General features: G+C 45.3%; 2 protein-coding genes across 2 annotated transcripts; one reads left to right on the plus strand and one right to left on the minus strand.

The window, feature by feature from the left end:
- Nucleotides 1–11450: 11450 nt before the first annotated feature.
- LOC139463689 (dentin sialophosphoprotein-like) lies at nucleotides 11451–20571 on the minus strand. The gene is made up of 3 exons (XM_071244945.1): nucleotides 20559–20571; nucleotides 18247–19817; nucleotides 11451–11555 (listed from the first exon to the last, which is right to left on the minus strand). The coding sequence occupies exons 1-3, from the start codon at nucleotides 20569–20571 to the stop codon at nucleotides 11451–11453; spliced, it is 1689 nt and encodes a 562-aa protein (XP_071101046.1).
- A 194-nt stretch (nucleotides 20572–20765) lies between these two features.
- Nucleotides 20766–21446, plus strand: LOC139463690 (uncharacterized). Its single transcript, XM_071244946.1, has one exon. The coding sequence runs from the start codon at nucleotides 20766–20768 to the stop codon at nucleotides 21444–21446; it is 681 nt and encodes a 226-aa protein (XP_071101047.1).
- Nucleotides 21447–21731: the final 285 nt, after the last annotated feature.

Below are 21731 nucleotides of genomic sequence, written 5' to 3' on the forward strand. Positions count from 1 at the left end.
TATAACAATCCATATCACCCAGGCCCAACACTGTAGACGGACATTACAGCCCATATCACCCAGGGCACAACACTTTGACGGATATTACAGCCCATATCACCCAAGGCCAACACTGTAGACGGATATTACAGTGCATATTACCCAGGCCCAACACTGTAGACGGACATTACAGCCCATATCTCACAGGCCCAACACTGTAGACGGACATTACAGCCCATATCACCAAGATCAAACACTGTAGATGGATATTACAGTGCATATCACCCAGGCCCAACACTGTAGACAGACATTACAGCCCATATCACACAGGGCCCAACACTGTAGACAAACATTACAGCCCATATCACACAGGGCCCAACACTGTAGACGGACATTACAGCCCATATCACCCAGGCCCAACATTGTAGACGGACATTACAGCCCATATCACCCAGGGCACAACACTTTGACGGATATTACAGCCCATATCACGCAAGGCCAACACTGTAGACGGATATAACAATCCATATCACCCAGGCTGAACACTGTAGACGGACATTACAGCCCATATCACCCAGGGCACAACACTTTGACGGATATTACAGCCCATATCACCCAAGGCCAACACTGTAGACGGATATTACAGTGCATATCACCCAGGCCCAACACTGTAGACGGACATTACAGCCCATATCACCCAGGCCCTACATTGTAGACGGACATTACAGCCCATATCACCCAGGCCCAACACTGTAGACCAACACTGTAGACGGATATAACAGTCCATATCACCCAAGGCCAACACTGTAGACGGACATTACAGCCCATACCACCCAGAGCCCAACACTGTAGGCGGATATTATAGTCCATATCACCCAGGCCCAACATTGTAGACGGACATTACAGCCCATATCACCCAGGCCCAACACTGTAGACCAACACTGTAGACGGATATAACAGTCCATATCACCCAAGGCCAACACTGTAGACGGACATTACAGCCCATATCACCCAGGCCCAACACTGTAGACGGACATTACAGCCCATATCTCACAGGCCCAACACTGTAGACGGACATTACAGCCCATATCACCAAGATCAAACACTGCAGATGGATATTACAGTCCATATCACCCAGGCCCAACACTGTAGACAGACATTACAGCCCATATAACCCAGAGCCCAACACTGTAGACGGATATTATAGTCCATATCACCCAGGCCCAACATTGTAGACGGACATTGCAGCCCATATCACCTAGGCCCAACACTAAAGACGGACATTACAACCCATATCACCCAGGCCCAACACTGTGACGAGTATTACAGCCCATATCACACAGGCCCAACACTGTAGACGGATATTACAGCCCATATCACCCAGGCCCAACACTGTAGACGGATATTACAGCCCATATCACCCAGGCCCAACACTGTAGACGGACATTATAGTCCACATCACCCAGGCCCAACATTGTAGACGGACATTACAGCCCATATCACCTAGGCCCAACACTGTAGACGAATAAAACAATCCATATCACCCAAGGCCAACACTGCAGACGGATATAACAGTCCATATCACCCAGGCCCAACACTGTAGACGGATATTACGGCCCATATCACACAGGGCCCAACACTGTAGACGGACATTACAGCCCATATCACCCAGAGCCCAACACTGTAGGCGGATATTACAGTCCATATCACCCAGGCCCAACATTGTAGACGGACATTACAGCCCATATCACCCAGGCCCAACACTGTAGACCAACACTGTAGACGGATATAACAGTCCATATCACCCAAGGCCAACACTGTAGACGGATATAACAATCCATATCACCCAGGCCCAACACTGTAGACGGACATTACAGCCCATATCACCCAGGGCACAACACTTTGACGGATATTACAGCCCATATCACCCAAGGCCAACACTGTAGACGGATATTACAGTGCATATTACCCAGGCCCAACACTGTAGACGGACATTACAGCCCATATCTCACAGGCCCAACACTGTAGACGGACATTACAGCCCATATCACCAAGATCAAACACTGTAGATGGATATTACAGTGCATATCACCCAGGCCCAACACTGTAGACAGACATTACAGCCCATATCACACAGGGCCCAACACTGTAGACAAACATTACAGCCCATATCACACAGGGCCCAACACTGTAGACGGACATTACAGCCCATATCACCCAGGCCCAACATTGTAGACGGACATTACAGCCCATATCACCCAGGGCACAACACTTTGACGGATATTACAGCCCATATCACGCAAGGCCAACACTGTAGACGGATATAACAATCCATATCACCCAGGCTGAACACTGTAGACGGACATTACAGCCCATATCACCCAGGGCACAACACTTTGACGGATATTACAGCCCATATCACCCAAGGCCAACACTGTAGACGGATATTACAGTGCATATCACCCAGGCCCAACACTGTAGACGGACATTACAGCCCATATCACCCAGGCCCAACATTGTAGACGGACATTACAGCCCATATCACCCAGGCCCAACACTGTAGACCAACACTGTAGACGGATATAACAGTCCATATCACCCAAGGCCAACACTGTAAACGGACATTACAGCCCATACCACCCAGAGCCCAACACTGTAGGCGGATATTATAGTCCATATCACCCAGGCCCAACATTGTAGACGGACATTACAGCCCATATCACCCAGGCCCAACACTGTAGACCAACACTGTAGACGGATATAACAGTCCATATCACCCAAGGCCAACACTGTAGACGGACATTACAGCCCATATCACCCAGGCCCAACACTGTAGACGGACATTACAGCCCATATCTCACAGGCCCAACACTGTAGACGGACATTACAGCCCATATCACCAAGATCAAACACTGTAGATGGATATTACAGTCCATATCACCCAGGCCCAACACTGTAGACAGACATTACAGCCCATATAACCCAGAGCCCAACACTGTAGACGGATATTATAGTCCATATCACCCAGGCCCAACATTGTAGACGGACATTGCAGCCCATATCACCTAGGCCCAACACTAAAGACGGACATTACAACCCATATCACCCAGGCCCAACACTGTGACGAGTATTACAGCCCATATCACACAGGCCCAACACTGTAGACGGATATTACAGCCCATATCACCCAGGCCCAACACTGTAGACGGATATTACAGCCCATATCACCCAGGCCCAACACTGTAGACGGATATTACAGCCCATATCACCCAGGCCCAACACTGTAGACGGATATTACAGCCCATATCACCCAGGCCCAACATTGTAGACGGACATTACAGCCCATATCACCTAGGCCCAACACTGTAGACGAATAAAACAATCCATATCACCCAAGGCCAACACTGCAGACGGATATAACAGTCCATATCACCCAGGCCCAACACTGTAGACGGATATTACGGTCCATATCACCCAGGCCCAGCACTAAAGACGGACATTACAGCCCATATCACCCAGGCCCAACACTGTGACGAGTATTACAGCCCATATCACCCAGGGCCAACACTGTAGACGGACATTACAGCCCATATCACCCAGGCCCAACACTGTAGACGGACATTATAGTCCACATCACCCAGGCCCAACACTGTAGACGGACATTACAGTCCATATCACCCAGGCCCAACACTGTAGACGGACATTACAACCCATATCACCCAGGCCCAACACTGTAGACGGATATTATAGTCCACATCACCCAGGCCCAACACTGTAGACGGACATTATAGTCCACATCACCCAGGCCCAACACTGTAGACGGACATTACAGCCCATATCACCCAGGCCCAACACTGTAGACCAACACTGTAGACGGACATTATAGTCCACATCACCCAGGCCCAACATTGTAGACGGACATTACAGCCCATATCACCCAGGCCCAACACTGTAGACCAACACTGTAGACGGATATTACATCCCATATCACCCAGGGCCAACACTGTAGACGGATATTACAGCCCATATCACCCAGGCCCAACACTGTGACGGATATTACAGTCCACATCACCTAGACCTGACATTGTAGACAGACATTACAGCCCATTTCATCCAGGGCCTAACACTGTGTAAAACACACGCTATTGGTCCTACTTGGCCGGACTTACCCAGGCAGACAATCCCATTTCAGGAAAATAACTATACAAAAAATCACATCACAAGTCCATCGACAGTTTTAATTCGCCATTAATGTTTTAACATGAGCTCATGATTGTCTGCCGAGACCGCCTGGCAACACTGCCGCGGCTGTAGTTTTACATACATTTCTCGCGTGGGATTCCTCGTGCCATAAAACACACAGGTCTTTCTTGTAATGGAGGCAATTGCTAAACAGGAACTTGCACCGAACTCTGGTGTGAACGACAGCTCCAGGAATGTCGTATTCCAATGTGCTGGTGGTTGGTTATTCCTGTTACACTTGATGGTGTCACTGTGTATTAGCGCTGACTGGTACACTGGAGGACTGTCTACAGACTTATGACTCCGCCGGGCTTAACGCTACACTGTCAGGAGTCTTACCCCCTCACTCCTGACCCCTAACATTTACATAATGCAAAATTATACTTTATAATACACTTAATTAGAGGTATTTGATATAAAGACTCGGGGACTAACAGTGAGATTATGTTGTGCAAGAAGCTGATTCACGGATTCAGAGTCACGGCCATCATAGTGCTGAGACGGTCGTAAGCATTACAGAAGTCGCAAGACAACGTTAAATACAAGACTTGCAACACTCGTAGCTCTCCCACTGCTGTTTGCCTCTATGTTAAAGGTGAAGTGAGGTGAAATGGGGTTAAACGTCGCGTTCAAGATAATTGCACTTATAAAGCCACGTGCATGGCCTACAACAGCACAGTATGTTGGTTACCACAATGGAATCGAAGCGCTTCCATTGTTGTTTGTTTATTCCCAAGTATATTGATTTGGACAATGATTCGAAGCGCTTCCATTGTTGTTTGTTTATTCCCAAGTATATTGATAAGGACAATGATTCGAAGCGCTTCCATTGTTGTTTGTTTATTCTTAAGTATGTTGGTTACGACAAAGGTATCGAAGCGCTCCGGTTGTTGTTTGTTTATTCTTAAGTATGTTGGTTACGCCAATGGAATCAAAGCGTTTCGATTGTTGTTTGTTTATTCTTAAGTATGTTGGTTACGACAAAGGTATCGAAGCGCTTCGGTTGTTGTTTGTTTATTCTCAATTATATTGATTACGACAATGGAATCTAAGCGCTTCCATTGTTGTTTGTTGATTCTCAAGTATGAAGGTTACGCCAATGTAATCGTAACGCTACGAGTGTTTATTTATGTTTAATTATTCCCAAGTATGTTGGTTACGACACTTGATCGAAGCGCTTCCATTGTTGTTTGTTTATTCTCAAGTATGTTGGTTACGACAATGGAATCGAAGTGCTTCTATTGATGTTTGTTTATTCTCAAATATGTTGGTTACGACAATGGAATCGAAGTGCTTCTATTGATGTTTGTTTATTCTCAAATATGTTGGTTACGACAATGGAATCGGAGCGCTTCCATTGTTGTTTGTTTATTCTCAAGTATGAAGGTTACGCCAATGGAATCGAAGCGCTTCGGTTGTTGTTTGTTTATTCTCAAATATGTTGGTTACGACAATGGAATCGAAGTGCTTCTATTGATGTTTGTTTATTCTCAAATATGTTGGTTACGACAATGGAATCGGAGCGCTTCCATTGTTGTTTGTTTATTCTCAAGTATGAAGGTTACGCCAATGGAATCGAAGCGCTTCGGTTGCTGTTTGTTTATTATCAAGTATGTGGGTTACGTCAATGGAATGGTAACGCTACGAGGTTTTATTTATGTTTGTTTATTCTCAAGTATGTGGGTTACGACGATCTTTAAAAAGCCACAATTTCTCATATATCAAACAACAGTCACTTCCTCCTTATGTAAAGCTATGGAAATCGTACAATCACAGCTACGATCACTTTGTGAAAGGCATTTAATTCTACGACCTCCGTACCCCGAGATCGAAATCGTTTGTCCACACACCAACTGTTTTGTCTATGGACCAGTATACACATACCATCACCACAGAAGTACATACTACGTCTTGAAACAACTGTCGGTGTTCACCATGCCGCCGTGCACATTAGAGGTAAGTAATGTGGAATACGACCACAGTGGAGAGATTTATCGAGGGTCGTAGGTGCGACGCGAGATGTAAATCCGTCAATACCTCTCATCCTGGTTAAATGATATACCACATTCAGACGGCAGTTACTGACCGACCCTTATTTTCGGTTTTCCTTGTATTCTCGTTTTCTTTTTCGGTGTGTGTGTGTGTGTGTGTGTGTGTGTGTGTGTGTGTGTGTGTGTGTGTGTGTGTGTGTGTGTGTGTGTGTGTGTGTGTGTGTGTGTGTGTGTGTGTGTGCTGTGTGTGTGTGTGCTGTCTGTGTGTGTGTGTTTCATTCCAAGTACAATGTTCCTGACAGCTAAAGAGAAGAGATTCCCAGGCCTATCTTGAAGGATTCCATTGAGTCGTTTTTTTACCGAAGGTTTAATGAGTTTAAAAGAAAAAGAGCTGACAATGTGTACTAGCAGCAAGACGTTTGAGGATGAGCCAACACACACGCAACGTTTGCAACTCTCATTGAATTGACGCTTCTATCCTCGGAGTTGACAAGTCATGTGACACCATGTTTCTCTGGGGGATTACAGCGTCTGAAGAAAACGAACTTCCCAATTTCACCTTCCCAGTAGCTGTTTAGGAGAAAACAGTTAATAAAACAGTAATTTAGACCTCACGTTGTCCTCAACGCGTCACCGGTCTGCAGCGGATGGTTGATTGACAAGTGTTCATTACAGCTGCTAGCTACTGGATAAAGGGCTTGACCCGATTTTCCACCTATCCGTCAAACCTCCGAACAAATCCTCCTAAAACGTTGACTTTATGATTTTATCAAATTTATTTATGGATGGGATAGGTTACTATGATAATACCTACCCCAGAACATCTGGCTAAGTCGAAGCAAGTCTTTTCATGCTCAACATTTCATCAGTTCTTGTAATATCTCCTCTTTGATGTAACATCAGTTGTGATGCAATCAGCATCTGTAATTATTTGAAAAGATTTTTGAATTTTGTTACTTGGTATCATTTCAACTGATGAATGATATTTACAGCCCGATATTATACCGCTAAAATATTATTGTTTCGTTAAGCAACAGTCGCACAATAAATATAGTATATACATCAACAAACAGAACATTTCACTAAATAAATGAAAGAAATTCGTCCTCGTGTTCGTGATGGGGGCAGTCGCGCTGATGGAGATGTCATCACAGTTGTAGCGTAAGAGCTACCAGGACAGGTGTTGACGAAATCAACAGTACCCCTAGAAACACAACCAGCTTGGTGAAGTGCCTGTTGTATGGGTGACGGAGTGAGTGAATTTGTTAGTGAGTGAGTGAATGGGTTAGTGAGTGAGTGAATGGGTGGATGAGTGAGTGAATGAATGGGTGAGTGGGTCAGTCAGTTAGTGAGTCAGTGTATGGGTTGATGAGTGGGTGAGTGAATGGATGGATGAGTGAATGAGATAGTGAGTGAGTGAATGAGTGAGTAGGTCAGTCAGTTAGTGAGTAAGTGTATGGGTTGATGAATGGGTGAGTGAATGGATGGATGAGTGAATAAATCAGATAGTAAGTGAGTGAATGGTTGGAGGAGCGATGACAGGTGCCAGTAATGGGTCACTGTAGCGCGACTCTAAAACTTAGTTTAAAGTGAAGGTAACACCAGATAATCAGATTATGTTCCTTCACACCAGCTGAAGTCTGCGCACTTATTAGAGAGCGACGTGTTTATTGAACCTACCGGGTACCCCTGAAATGCGATTTTAAAAACAGCGAATGGACACTTCATTCTGTGTCATCTGTCGTGATCTGTTTGGTGTTTCCCGCACTGCCGTGTAGCATAGGTACACACACATGAAACATGATTGCTCCTATCAAGGCGTCATACCATATTGTTACTGCTTGGTGGGTGACAATCACCACCGAACTGACGCTAGGGGGTCTTTGTACATGAGTATTAAGTCTCAGTGTAAGCATGGACCAAGAGTGTGACCGGGGACCCTGGGACCGTGTGTCCCGACTCCCGTGTGTCGCCTGGGTGGGTCTCTCCTTACTCAAGTACAAGCATGCATTTTTAAGTGAAGTGACAGAAATACGATACCCTAAGTTATCATGAGATTGTAAACTGCTACATCCAGAGAGGACGATATATGCAATGAATATTATACAATTTCATTTGAATGAATATGAATAAATTGATTTTAATTTGATTGACATTTATGCTTATCTATCTATAATGAAGTTGAGATTTGACATGCATGACATTGGCATGTCGCTTGGAGCGTCAATCAGCAATCCTTATAACAAATGAGGGACAGGTCAACCTCTGACCTAATCCTATCATAATACTTTTATTGTGTGACGTCAGTGTTCCAACTGTGCTAGACGATAAGGGTTACCTTTGATGATTTTAATGTTAACTTACATTATTTTGCGCTAATAACTGATATATATCCTTATCCACATTTGGTAAACATATTTACCTTAAGTAGGTATATGACAATACCATTCTATGGTAATAATTACCCTGGACCAATACGCTATCAGATCTTCGTTTTGAGCGCGATTCAAAGTTTAGGAAGTTAAAAATAGCTGACCAATCAAAATTCGGTCATCAGCGAGCATTATCCTGGTCTACGATAGTGGTAGGAGAATGGTGCGGTGGTGGCGTCACTTTCGTGACGGAACGTTGTGACGAATAACCCAGGGCATTTATAGAATGGAGATATTATACACTGGACAGTGGGGGGTGAGAAAGAGTGAGTGTGACGTTATAACGCAGCTTAAATCACATTGTCAATGCAATAACGGGGATCAAACCTGTATCGATGCATATTCCAGCACTGGCGGCTGTGGAACTCGACCCAATGTTGTTTGTTTAATGGAAGCAATTTGTGACGTGTGACCCTGAACAAAATCAATGATGTTTATGTGTGCTTTGGGTTGCCAAAGAAAGATGTAGTTATAAAACCACACCTGTGCATTACTGTCAGTTTAGTTGACATTTAAGGAATCTTTATCTTCCTTTGCACGGCGCCGATGGGCTGATTCTGAAAAACCCAAACCTTGATCATTTTCTAACATTGAAAACGCCACGTTTATCACGAAAACAGAAATATAAAGATTTTATGGGATGCCTTTTTGATTTTAAATGACCTCTTAAATTGTCCCTGTATAGTCAGGCAGCCGGCAATATTAATTACTCTCCCGATGATAGCAGGATTAACCATTCCAACAAACAGCCTAACTGTCCCTTGACATTTCGGCTCGTGCAGCTATATACATTTACAAGAATTACTCTCAGGAACTGGGGATTATTTACTCAAAGTTGGATGTCTTTTAACTCTCCGATGATATACACAACGGATGGAATGGCTGTCCTTGCTGGACATGTAAGGTGAGGACGTCAAGGGTTCTATTTCTACCTGATGGCCCCGTGACGACGCGCAGCCTTGAGACAGTCGGATATGGAAACATGGGCTCTCATATCCAGTGTTAATGATGGGTGGGGTGAGGTCACACGTGTGTGTGTGTGTGTGTGTGTGTGTGTGTGTGTGTGTGTGTGTGTGTGTGTGTGTGTGTGTGTGTGTGTGTGTGTTTGTGTGTTTGTGTGTGTGCTCCAACGGCGTTGGACGTTGCTCATAATATCGATCACTGGTTGTCTGGCCTAAACTTGTTATTGAACTGAATATCGCTGATTGCAGCGTTATAATCCGACAAAGGTAATAACATCTCGCATATTCTCGCCATTACAGAAATAACACTTCCGGTGCCAACATTGACCCGCAGTCTGTCGGGTGGGATTAATGTCAGTTAGTACAGTATTTCAGCTGTTGGCGGAAAAGGCAATTGGGAAAGAATAGCCCAAAGTTACCCAGGTGGTAGACATTTACCATTTTGGATTCGAACTCAAGATCTGCGGATCCTGATATGGCTAAGGGACACACCTCTGTGCTTGAATTATAGCCATAGGGCCACCAGTGCCTACACCTAGCGCTCCGAAGGGTTTGCTTATCGCAAACACTTATCTGATTTAAGAATGAAACAAGAATATAGAGTTATGTCCCTTTGAATTACGCCAACCCCTGTGTTGAAAAGTAACCATCATCGCTTCTAAAAGACGCATTTATATATTTTCTACATTTTTCATAATTTCTGACCAACCGAATTTTAGGAATGAAGAGAAAAATATCAAATGTTGGCCTGACAAACCTGTCTATGTGTTGATGAAATTAAGACACAGATGTATTTTTGATTTATCTGACATACATGAGGATCTTGTCTGGCGTCCTGGTGTAATAGGTCACCTGGTCCGAGAAGACAGCCAGGCTGAACCAGGACTTGTCAAGGAAAATAATGGCCACGTCTGGGATTGCGGAACCTCATCTGCTGCACGTGTTCAAGGCTTTCACCTCTTCATCATGCCAATAAAGTTTTTCCAGCATGGATGGGTAAGGTCCGGCAGCCCCTGGGTTCGACTACCTTATCCTCATTTTGTCTAGTTGGGTCGTCTAGACATATACGTATGTATGCATAAACACAACTTTTATTCTATCAGATAATAATAATGATAATAATCAGCACCAGATTGCCACATTAGCATCACAGGGCATGACCATGAGTGAGTGAGTGAGTTCTGTTTGGAGCCGCTTTGAACAGGATTTCAGTTATTTCACGGCTTCATGTGGAATAGTTTCCACCTCTGACATCCATGTGGTGGGCGGAGTTTCCACCTCTGACATCCATGTGGTGGGCGGAGTTTCCACCTCTGACATCCATGTGGTGGGCGGAGTTTCCACCTCTGACATACATGTGGTGGGCGGAGTTTCCACCTCTGACATACATGTGGTGGGCGGAGTTTCCACCTCTGACATACATGTGGTGGGCGGAGTTTCCACCTCTGACATACATGTGGGGAGCGGAGTTTCCACCTCTGACATACATGTGGTGGGCGGAGGTTCCACCTCTGACATACATGTGGTGAGCTGAGCTTCCACCACAGACATACATGTCGTGGGCGGAGTTTCCACCTCTGACATATATGTGGTGGGCGGAGTTTCCACCTCTGACATACATGTGGTGGGCGGAGTTTCCACCTCTGACATACATGTAGTGGGCGGAGTTTCCACCTCTGACATACATTTGTTTTTCTTCAGATTTTTTTTATTTCCCCTTCATATTTTACAGGTCATTTACTTCCTGGCCTTAGAATGTTTGCTGGTAGTTTCGCTTTTGCTTTCACTCCTGCTCTTTGAGTTGGAGGATCTCCTCCTCTTGCGCTCCTTGGCTTCCTTCATTCTCAGGGCCAAGAGTTTAGAATACTCTGCAGCATCCTGCACTCTGCAGCATCCTCACGTTTCTTAGCATTCCTCCTCTTCTTGAGTGCCATGCGATGACTCTTGTGCTGCAGCACCAGTGAGGTGACCAACCGCTGGATCTTAGGAGCCTTTGTCTTACATGTGGTGGGCGGAGTTTCCACCTCTGACATACATGTGATGGGCGGAGTTTCCACCTCACTTACGATAAGTAAGTATAGGTAGCCAACATAATTTTAACATAGACCAATACATAAGTATTTTAATGGACACTTGGGTATTGGAATCACAGAACTCATGCCTGTGTCTTCAATCTGCCCGGAAGTACACAAGGATTGCCTCCCTTGGCCTTCAAGCAAATTTAAAAGACCGGCTGATGAGCTGATCGCATGACCGGCTGATGAGTCAGTAATGCATGCTAAATGAACTTTGGAGCAGCTACTTAGAAGCATAATTGAAAGGATGCTCTGAAGCTCACCTTTCAATTCCCAACAATTATTTATTGCACCCTAATCAGCTATAGTCTTGTGACGCTTTTAGACCAGTTGTGACTTCATGTGCACGCCCCCTTTTAATTTCTACAATTGCCGAGGTAGAAAGCAGTAAAATGAATACGCGTCTCTCAGCAGGCTGACAATGAGGTCAAGGTCATATACGCATATTAGTTGTTCTGTTCTAGAGGTTGGTATGGGAGGGAACACTATTATTGCAGCAAAATACCGTTTGATGAAATCCATGGATTGATTTGATGCTCACATATTTGTTAGAATCTTGATAAAAGACTATGATATTCTTTTCTCTTCTACTTGAAGGTGAATATTTTCAAGATTAATCTATTTTTAGAAAATATTTATTAGCATACTTTGACAATACAAACGTGAACCATGATTTGACAAACGATATTATAAGCGTCCCTGTTTCAACATTTTGACATTTGTCTATAAATAAGTTGTTCCACGATAGAATCGCCAGAATGCCATTGTGCAACTGAAGCCCTTGACAAAGTCAAACACATTTCTATGTCATAATTCTCTTAATTCGCAACAAAGAAATGAAATGTTCGAAAACATTTTCGATTTGTTTTCAATGTAAAGTGCGTCATACCACTCTTGTTCAGAAGTTTTCGGATCGCTTTTACAACATTCAAGGCCCCAGTAAAGCTTCCCAAAGGCTTTATGGTAGTCCTGTGGGGGGCATTTCCAAATTTGTCGCTTCAGTGACAAGCATGATGTTCAATGCAATTCCCTATCTTGACTTGAACCATATGTTCCCGTGTCTTTTTCGGGTAAACAATTGACTCGCCTTTCCATGTGTTTGCATCGATGGGGAAGAATACGCTCACCTTTTCGCAAACACCTGGTATCAGTACTATTTGATAGTGATAGTGAACACATGCTTCTGAAATAGTCGGGATCGCACAATCGACTCTGCTTTCGTCAGAGATATGGAAAGGGTTTTGTCGCTCCTGATGTGGATCTGTGGTCGAATGATGAAGATGTAATCATGTCTTTGCTCTGAGATGGACTGGCTGCATGAAAGATCATGGCTTTGATGTAAGGGGCGAAACGATGGCACCAGTTTCTGATTATGTTAAGAAGTGGCAGCCTTGTTCAAACCCCTTTCACTATGACATGTAACTATTTTGTTTAGTTGCAATTCTATCCATATCTCTGTCTTATATAATGTCTCTTCAGGTATCTTCTGGAGGGAATAAAGATGATCTGCCTTCCTGCGTGCCTGTCTGTCTGCCTGCCTGTCTGTCTATACATTTGATCAAATCTGTGATATTTTTGATGTTCACATATTTGTTACAATCTGGACAAAAGGCGATGGTACTCTGTCTATATCTTGTGTACCTGAATGGTTTAAAGATGCTTTGAAGTACAGCGTTTGGGTAGAAATCTTGTTTGTTTGTTTGTTGTTTAACGCCGCACTCAGCAATATTCCAGTTACATGACGACGATCTGTAAATAATCGAATCTGGAACAGACAATCCATTGATTGATATCATGAGCATCGATCTACGGAATTGGGATACGATGAGCCTGACCACCCGATCCCGTTAGTCGCCTCTTACGACAAGCATAGCATAGTCGCCTGTTACGGCAAGCATTGGTTGCGGAAGACCTCTTCTACCCCGGATCTACCCGGGAGTGTATAGGATCTGTCGCTGTCTGCACTAGTAGGCCTGGCGTGTTAGTGTGTTCCGCGTTTGGCAAAAAATCACATACTTTTGTATGCAGATTGTGAATGACAGGCAGCGCGTGCATGCCCTTTCGGGACCACCAGGTGTCATCATTCATCTTCGGTGATAATTTGCTTATCACGCCCATTGGAATCTGTTTGGGAAGATAATTTTTCTCTTGCGTTGACTTTTTGAAGTATATTTATTGAAAGGACCACACAACTGAACTGTACAACATGTTTGGGCACTACAAGACCTAGAACTGGGAAAGCATCGGAAAGAAAGCATGTAGTTGTTTCTTCCGAATGATTGGTCGTCTCATGACAGGTAAGGTGAGGTGAAATGGTGTTTAACGTCGCGTCCAAGATTATTGAACTTATATAGCGACGTGCATGTACGTGTGTGTGTTTGTGTGGCTGCTTGTACTAGTCCGGACTGATGCCGATTTATAATGCTAGCTCACTGAGATAACATGCCGCAGTTTAACATCGTCTCGTGACAGACACAGCCAGCCATTCTAGTGGACGAAATACATGCATGTTCGCGACTCCACGTCTGTTTCATCTACTTGGTCTTTTAGTGCGCACATAACACATATATATTCCATCCCACATAACACACGCACATTTCTACCTTAGGCTGCGTTCACATAGTGCCGATTATGGCTCCCGTTTGAGATCAGACAGCGCTACGACACGAAAAGTTAAAAAGTCGGATTACTATCCTCAATGATCTGGAATTTCCTATCATTGTCTGAACGTAGTCGTATACGTTCGTAACAGAGTCCTGCGGATCGGGAAAGGTCCAAAGAGGTCGGCCAAGCACTCCCGACAGTATGGTGCGTCCCGTAACATTCAGGGAACTCAGCCGATTTTGTCTAGTCGGATTACAATCGTGACTGTATATGCTGTATCGGATCAAAATCGTAACAATATCATGTGTTGTCTGGACGGTGTCCTGTGGATAGGGACGCTGTCGTGATGAACGGGGATGATTTGGAAAAAATTGTTCATTGCAGTTTCTTGTCGATTGAGTTCAGATTGCGTCCAGATCTTGCCGAATGCGAACCGTCTGTTCACTGTCCGGTCACTGTCTGATCTCTGTCGGATCACATTCGAGAGAATCGGGACGCTGTCAGGACATATTCAGTCGTTTTGTACCATGAGGAAGATACGAATCGGGTTAGATTCGGATTGAGAACGAGGGACGAATTCGGCTGGAAACGGCTGAATCGGGACAATATCTGATTGTTGTCGTGATTTATTAAATGTTTTTACAAATTTGTGAATTTCCCACCACGAATCACAGGATCTTAATCAGACTCTTGACAAATTTGAATCGGGAATAGTCCTATCAAGGACGGCAGTTACATCCTGAATGTATGACTGAGCCCTTACATAACACAAACATTTCCATCTTACATATCACACACACATTTCTGTCTTACATAACACATACACATATCTATTGCACATAATATCAAAAAATAAAAGTGACAAAACCCTTTCCATATTCATGACATCTCATGACACACAACCCCGTGAAGATCCGGGTTAGAACATGCTTGTCGTAAGAGGCGACTAACGGGGTCGGGGAGTCAGGCTCGCTGACTTGCTTGATGCATGTCATCGTATCCCAAATTGCGTGGATAGATTCTCATCATATAAATCACTGGATTGTCTGGTTGATTATTTCATATATCGCTGAGTGCGGCGTTAAACAACAAACATAAGACACACATTTCTATCTTACATAACACACACATTTCTATCTTACATTACACACACGTCTTGACATAGCACACATTTATATGTTTCATATCACACACACACATTTTTCTATCTCACATAACACACATTTCTATCTTACATAGCACACCTTTTTATCTCACATAACACACATTTCTATCTAACAAAACACACATTTCTATCTCACATAGCGCACCTTTCTATCTTACATAACACGCATTTCTATCTAACATAGCATACATTTCTATCTTACATAACAAACATTTCCATCTTACATTACACACACGTCTTTACAAAACACACACTTATGTTTCATATCACACACATATTTCTATCTCACATAGCGCACATTTTGAACTAACATAACACACATTTCTATCTAACATTACAATCATTTTTGTCTTACATAACACACATATTTCTATCGTACATAACACATACTTCTATCTTACACAACACACATATTTCTATCGTACACAACACACGTCTATCTTACACAACACACATATTTCTATCGTACACAACACACATATTTCTATCGTACACAACACACGTCTATCTTACACAACACACATATTTCTATCTTACACAACACACATATTTCTATCTTACACAACACACATATTTCTGTCATACATAACACACATATTTCTATCTTACACAAAACACATATTTCTATCTTACACAACACACATATTTCTGTCATACATAACACACATATTTCTGTCATACATAACACACATATTTCTATCTTACATAGCACACATGTATTTTTACTGTTCTTAGTTGCGTTGCTGATGCTCGACTGCCCTGACAAATGATTGGTATTCTGACAATCCTTTAAACACTGCTTCGGCATAGTCGCGACTTTGCTGACTAGTGATTAATGTCAATTTTGACGAGTGTGGCGATGCTTATACGACCGTCGTCACCTCTTCCTTACACATCCCCATCGGCCACAGTTCGGCGACTGTTCTACCGCGTGCGTCCAGTCTGAGTGAGTCATGTAACGTGACTGAGAGGTAATGTCGTAACTGACGACGTGTGGGATTTACAGACACTGCGGTGTAATTGAATGTGTTTTATAATTAATAAAGTAGTTCCTGATCAAGCCTGCTTACAGTCAGCGTAATGAAATAGTTCCCGTCACTGGGTCAACGCCGAACATGTCTGACAGGCCGACACGACGGACTCCACGGGAAGTGACGTCATATCACAAAATACAATCACGTGACACAATATTCTATTCCCCTGCGACTAACTGCAAATCAAAATTTATGAGTGTTTGGCATCCCGTGGTGGTCAAATTGTCACACGAGCACGAAACAATTATTGTGGTTCCCCGTCAGACATGTCCAACAGACGCTGAGTGCCTCGTGATCAGTTATCTCTCCCCGCAAAACACAGAATCGCTCTTTACTTGGTCCGTCGGGAATCCATCAACAATGTAAAGGGTAGGGGTTAGGGGAATAGCACCAGCGTAGCCCACGTGCCCAGGACATGTGGAAAAGTTTTCTGTCTGAAAAGTACGATTAGCTCAAGTCAGCTCACGTCGTAGGAGTACAATGTCAAACCAAAACAGCCGGATATTTCACGGCACATCCGATTATTACACGTACACAAATGCTCGGCTTGGCAATGTATGAGCACGTGTCTAAAAACCTCCTTAACACATCCTCGGTAGGCCTGGGTTAGATTTCCAGTCTATAGTGTGATTATTACCCAGGATCCAATCGCTACAACTGATTCGTTTCGGAAGCGATGCAACAATCACCAACTATCTTTCCAGAACGTTCCACGGTATTGCTTTCTCACGTTAGTGTAATTTGATTCGACGGACAATGTGAGTGTGTGAGTGAATGAGTTGGGTTTTACGTCATTGTTCCAGCTATATTGAGCTCATTCATCGTCCCAGGGCAATGATGATAACATGGATAACCGACGATGCTTTGAAAACAAGTTCAGATATCAGGATATAGTGATATCACAAAGTGTATTGGTATAGTGATATCACACAGTGTCAGGATATAGAGATATCACACAGTGTCAGGATATAGACATATCACACAGTGTTAGGATATAGTGATATCACACATTGTATGGGAATAGTGATATCACACTGTCAGGAAAAAGAGATATCACACAGTGTTAGGGCATAGTTATATTACACAGTGTCATGATATAGTGATATCACACATTGTATGAGTATAGTGATATCATACAGTGTCAGGATATAGAGGTATCACGCAGTGTCAGGCATAGTGATATCAAACAGTGTCAGGATATAGAGTTATCATACAGTGTCAGGATATAGAGATATCACGCAGTGTCAGGGCATAGTGATATCAAACAGTGTCCGGATATAGTGATATCACACAGTGTATGGGTATAGTGATATCACACAGTGTCAGGGCATAGTGATATTACACAGCGTCAGGGCCTAGTGATATCATCACACAGTGTCAGGATATAGAGACATCACACAGTGTCAGGATATAGTGATATCATACAGTGTCAGGATATAGAGATATCACGCAGTGTCAGGGCATAGTGATATCAAACAGTGTCCGGATATAGTGATATCACACAGTGTATGGGTATAGTGATATCACACAGTGTCAGGGCATAGTGATATTACACAGCGTCAGGGCCTAGTGATATCATCACACAGTGTCAGGATATAGAGACATCACACAGTGTCAGGATATAGTGATATCACACAGTGTCAGGGCATAGGGATATCACACAGTGTCAGGGCATAGTGATATCACACAGTGTCAGGATATATTGATGTAAGCGAGTTATGGTGTCGAAATGTCCAGTAATTAATACAGGATTACTGTTTACCCAGCCTGTGTTCCGTGTGTCGCTTGTGTCATCGTTGTTGAATGTGTCGCATGTGTCGCCTGTGGCGCTGGTGTCGCCGGTGTCGAATGTATCACCCGTCCCGCATGTATCGCACCTGTCGCATGTGTCGCCGGTATCGAATGTGTCACCCGCCCCGCATGTATCGCACCTGTCGCATGTGTCGCCGGTGTCGAATGTGTCGCCGGTGTCGCCGGTGTCGAATGTGTCACCCGCCCCGCATGTATCGCACCTGTCGCATGTGTCGCTGGTGTCGAATGTGTCACCCGCCCCGCATGTATCGCCTGTGTCGCCTGTGTCGCCTGTGTCGCCGGTGTCGAATGTGTCACCTGCCCCGCATGTATCGCATGTGTCACCTGTGTCGACGGTGTCGAATGTGTCACCCGTCCCGCATGTGTCGCCTCTGTCACCTGTGTCGCCTGTGTCGAATGTGTCACCCGTCCCGCATGTATCGCCTCTGTCGCCTGTATCGCCGGTGTCGAATGTGTCACCCGCCCCGCATGTGTCGCCTGTGTCGAATGTGTCACCCGCCCCGCATGTGTCGCCTCTGTTGCATGTGTCGCCGGTGTCGAATGTGTCACCCGCCCCGCATGTATCGCATCTGTCGCCTGTGTCGCCGGTGTCGAATGTGTCACCCGCCCCGCATGTAGCGCATCTGTCGACTGTGTCGCCGGTGTCGAATGTGTCACCCGCCCCGCATGTATCGCCTGTGTCGCTGGTGTCGAATATGTCACCCGCCCCGCAAGTATCGCATGTGTCGCCGGTATCGAATGTGTCACCCGCTCCGCATGTATCGCCTGTGTCGCCGGTGTCGAATGTGTCACCCGCCCCGCATGTATCGCCTGTGTCGCCTGTGTCGCCGGTGTCGAATAAGTCACCCGCCCCGCATGTATCGCACCTGTCGCCTGTGTCGCCGGTGTAGAATGTGTCAGCCGCCCCGCAAGTATTGCATGTGTCGCATGTGTCACATGTGTCGCCCGTGTCGAATGTGTCACCCGCCCCGCATGTATCGCCTGTGTCGCTGTTGTCGCCTGTGTCGAATAAGTCACCCGCCCCGCACCTGTCGCCTGTGTCGCCTGTGTCGCCGGTGTCGAATAAGTCACCCGCCCTGCAAGTATCGCATCTGTCGCCTGTGTCGCCGGTGTCGAATGTGTCACCCGCCCCGCATGTGTCGCCTGTGTCGAATGTGTCACCCGCCCCGCATGTGTCGCCTGTGTCGCCTGTGTCGCCGGTGTAGAATGTGTCACCCGCCCCGCATGTGTCGCCTGTGTCGAATGTGTCACCCGCCCCACATGTGTCGCCTGTGTCGCCGGTGTCGAATGTGTCACCCGCCCCGCAAGTATCGCATGTGTCGCCGGTGTCGCCGGTGTCGAATAAGTCACCCGCCTTGCAAGTATCGCATGTGTCGCATGCGTCGCATGTGTCGCCTGTGTCGAATGTGTCACCTGCCCCGCATGTATCGCATTTATCGCCTGTGTCGAATGTGTCACCCGCCCCGCATGTGTCGCCTGTGTCGAATGTGTCACCCGCCCCGCATGTTTCGCATGTGTCGCCTGTGTCGAATCAGTCACCCGCCCTGCATGTATCGCATGTGTCGCCGGTGTCGAATAAGTCACCCGCCCCGCCTGTGTCGCCTGTGTCGAATGTGTCACCCGCCCCGCATGTTTCGCATGTGTCGCCTGTGTCGAATGTGTCATCCGCCCCGCATGTATCGCATGTGTCGCCGATGTCGACATGAAAGCATACTCACACATGGATCTGCAATGACCAGTGTACATCATAACGCTTATATCACCTGAATTCACACATTGTGCAGGTTTTATTTATTTATCTTAAACTTGGAAAACATTCTGAACATTCAAAGATATTTCTTTTGTTGCGTATAACGTTACACTATCATGAACGCATAGTAGCGTCATAACAATACCATCTTTAACACCACTCGGCGCCTCTCGGCTTATTCCGTTACCTACATTGTGTAATTGCTCCCGAAACCCGAAAGTTTCGGTTCCGATGACGTCATTGTCGTCATGGTAACACACGATTAGTTCGTGCAAATAAGCACCCTGTGTACTTGACCATGCTAAGTGCTTCATAAGTGTGCGGCCACCACGTGACCACAGCTGTGCAGGGATCCCGTTCCGACGGACTCCGGGAACAGGCCTGAAATGAGGACCGCCTGTTGTTGAGCTTTCGATGCTTGTATATTTAGCTAAAGGTTATTTTTTTTATTACACAGATATTAGGCCCTTTCTTTTTTTCACTTCTTAGGGAAAAATAGGGTTATTACGAACCGAAAGTTTTCATTTTCCGTGTTTGACAAAAATGTTACAAATGTATATAGTTTACCTGAGAACAAAGCAACACACTGATTAGTATACCGCCAGTTGAGCCTGATTCAGCCTGGGAACAAGGTCGGTGTTTTTGTTAAGAAACCCCCTGGAATTTAATTTCTTTCCTCTTTTCTGAGTTGTACGGTCGCTGAATGAGTAAGCCAATAAATGGATCACTTAAACTTTGTTGTCTCTTTCCCTCCATCGTCCTGCCAACCAACCTCCCTCCAACGACCAACCAACCTCCCTCCACCGTCCATCCAACCTCCCTCCAGCGACCAACCAACCTCCCTCCACCGACCAAACAACCTCCCTCCACCGTCTTACCAACCATCCTTCCTCCACCGTCTTACCAACCATCTCCCTCCACCGTCCTACCAACCAACCTCCCTCCACCGTCTTACCAAAGAACCTCCCTCCACCATCCTACCAGACAACCTAACTCCACCGTCTTACCAACCAACCTCCCTCCACCGTCTTACCAAAAAACCTTCTTCCACCGTCCTACCAACCTCCCTCCACCGACCAACCAACCTCCCTCCACCGTCTTACCAAACAACCTCCCTCCACCGTCCTACCAACCAACCTCCCTCCACCGTCTTACCAACCAACCTCCCTCCACCGACCAACCAACCATCCTTCTCCTACCGACCAACCAACCATCCTTCCTCCACCGTCTTACCAACCATCCTTCCTCCACCGACCAACCAACCATCCTTCCTCCACCGACCAACCAACCACCTCCCTCCACCGACCAACCAACCTCCCTCCACCGTCATACCAACCAACCTACCTCCACCGTCTTACCAAACAACCTCCCTCCACCGACCAACCAACCTCGGACACTAGCAGACCATCTACTTCAGCCTGAATTTAGACCAACGGCTTAATAACGAACGCAGACAATCGACTTCAGCATGAATGCAGACCAACGACTTCATCACGAAGGCAGACCATTGACTTCAACACGAATACAGACCATCGACTTCATCACAAAGGCAGACAATCGACTTCAGCATGAACGCAGAAAATCAACTTCATCACTACCGCAGACAATCGACTTCAGCATGAACGCAGACCATCGACTTCATCACTAACGCAGAAGGACATCATCATGAGTGCAGACCTTCGAAT

The sequence above is a fragment of the Haliotis cracherodii genome, unplaced genomic scaffold (assembly GCF_022045235.1).
Source record: "Haliotis cracherodii isolate W230 unplaced genomic scaffold, xgHalCrac1.p SCAF_16, whole genome shotgun sequence".
NCBI lineage: Eukaryota > Metazoa > Mollusca > Gastropoda > Lepetellida > Haliotidae > Haliotis > Haliotis cracherodii.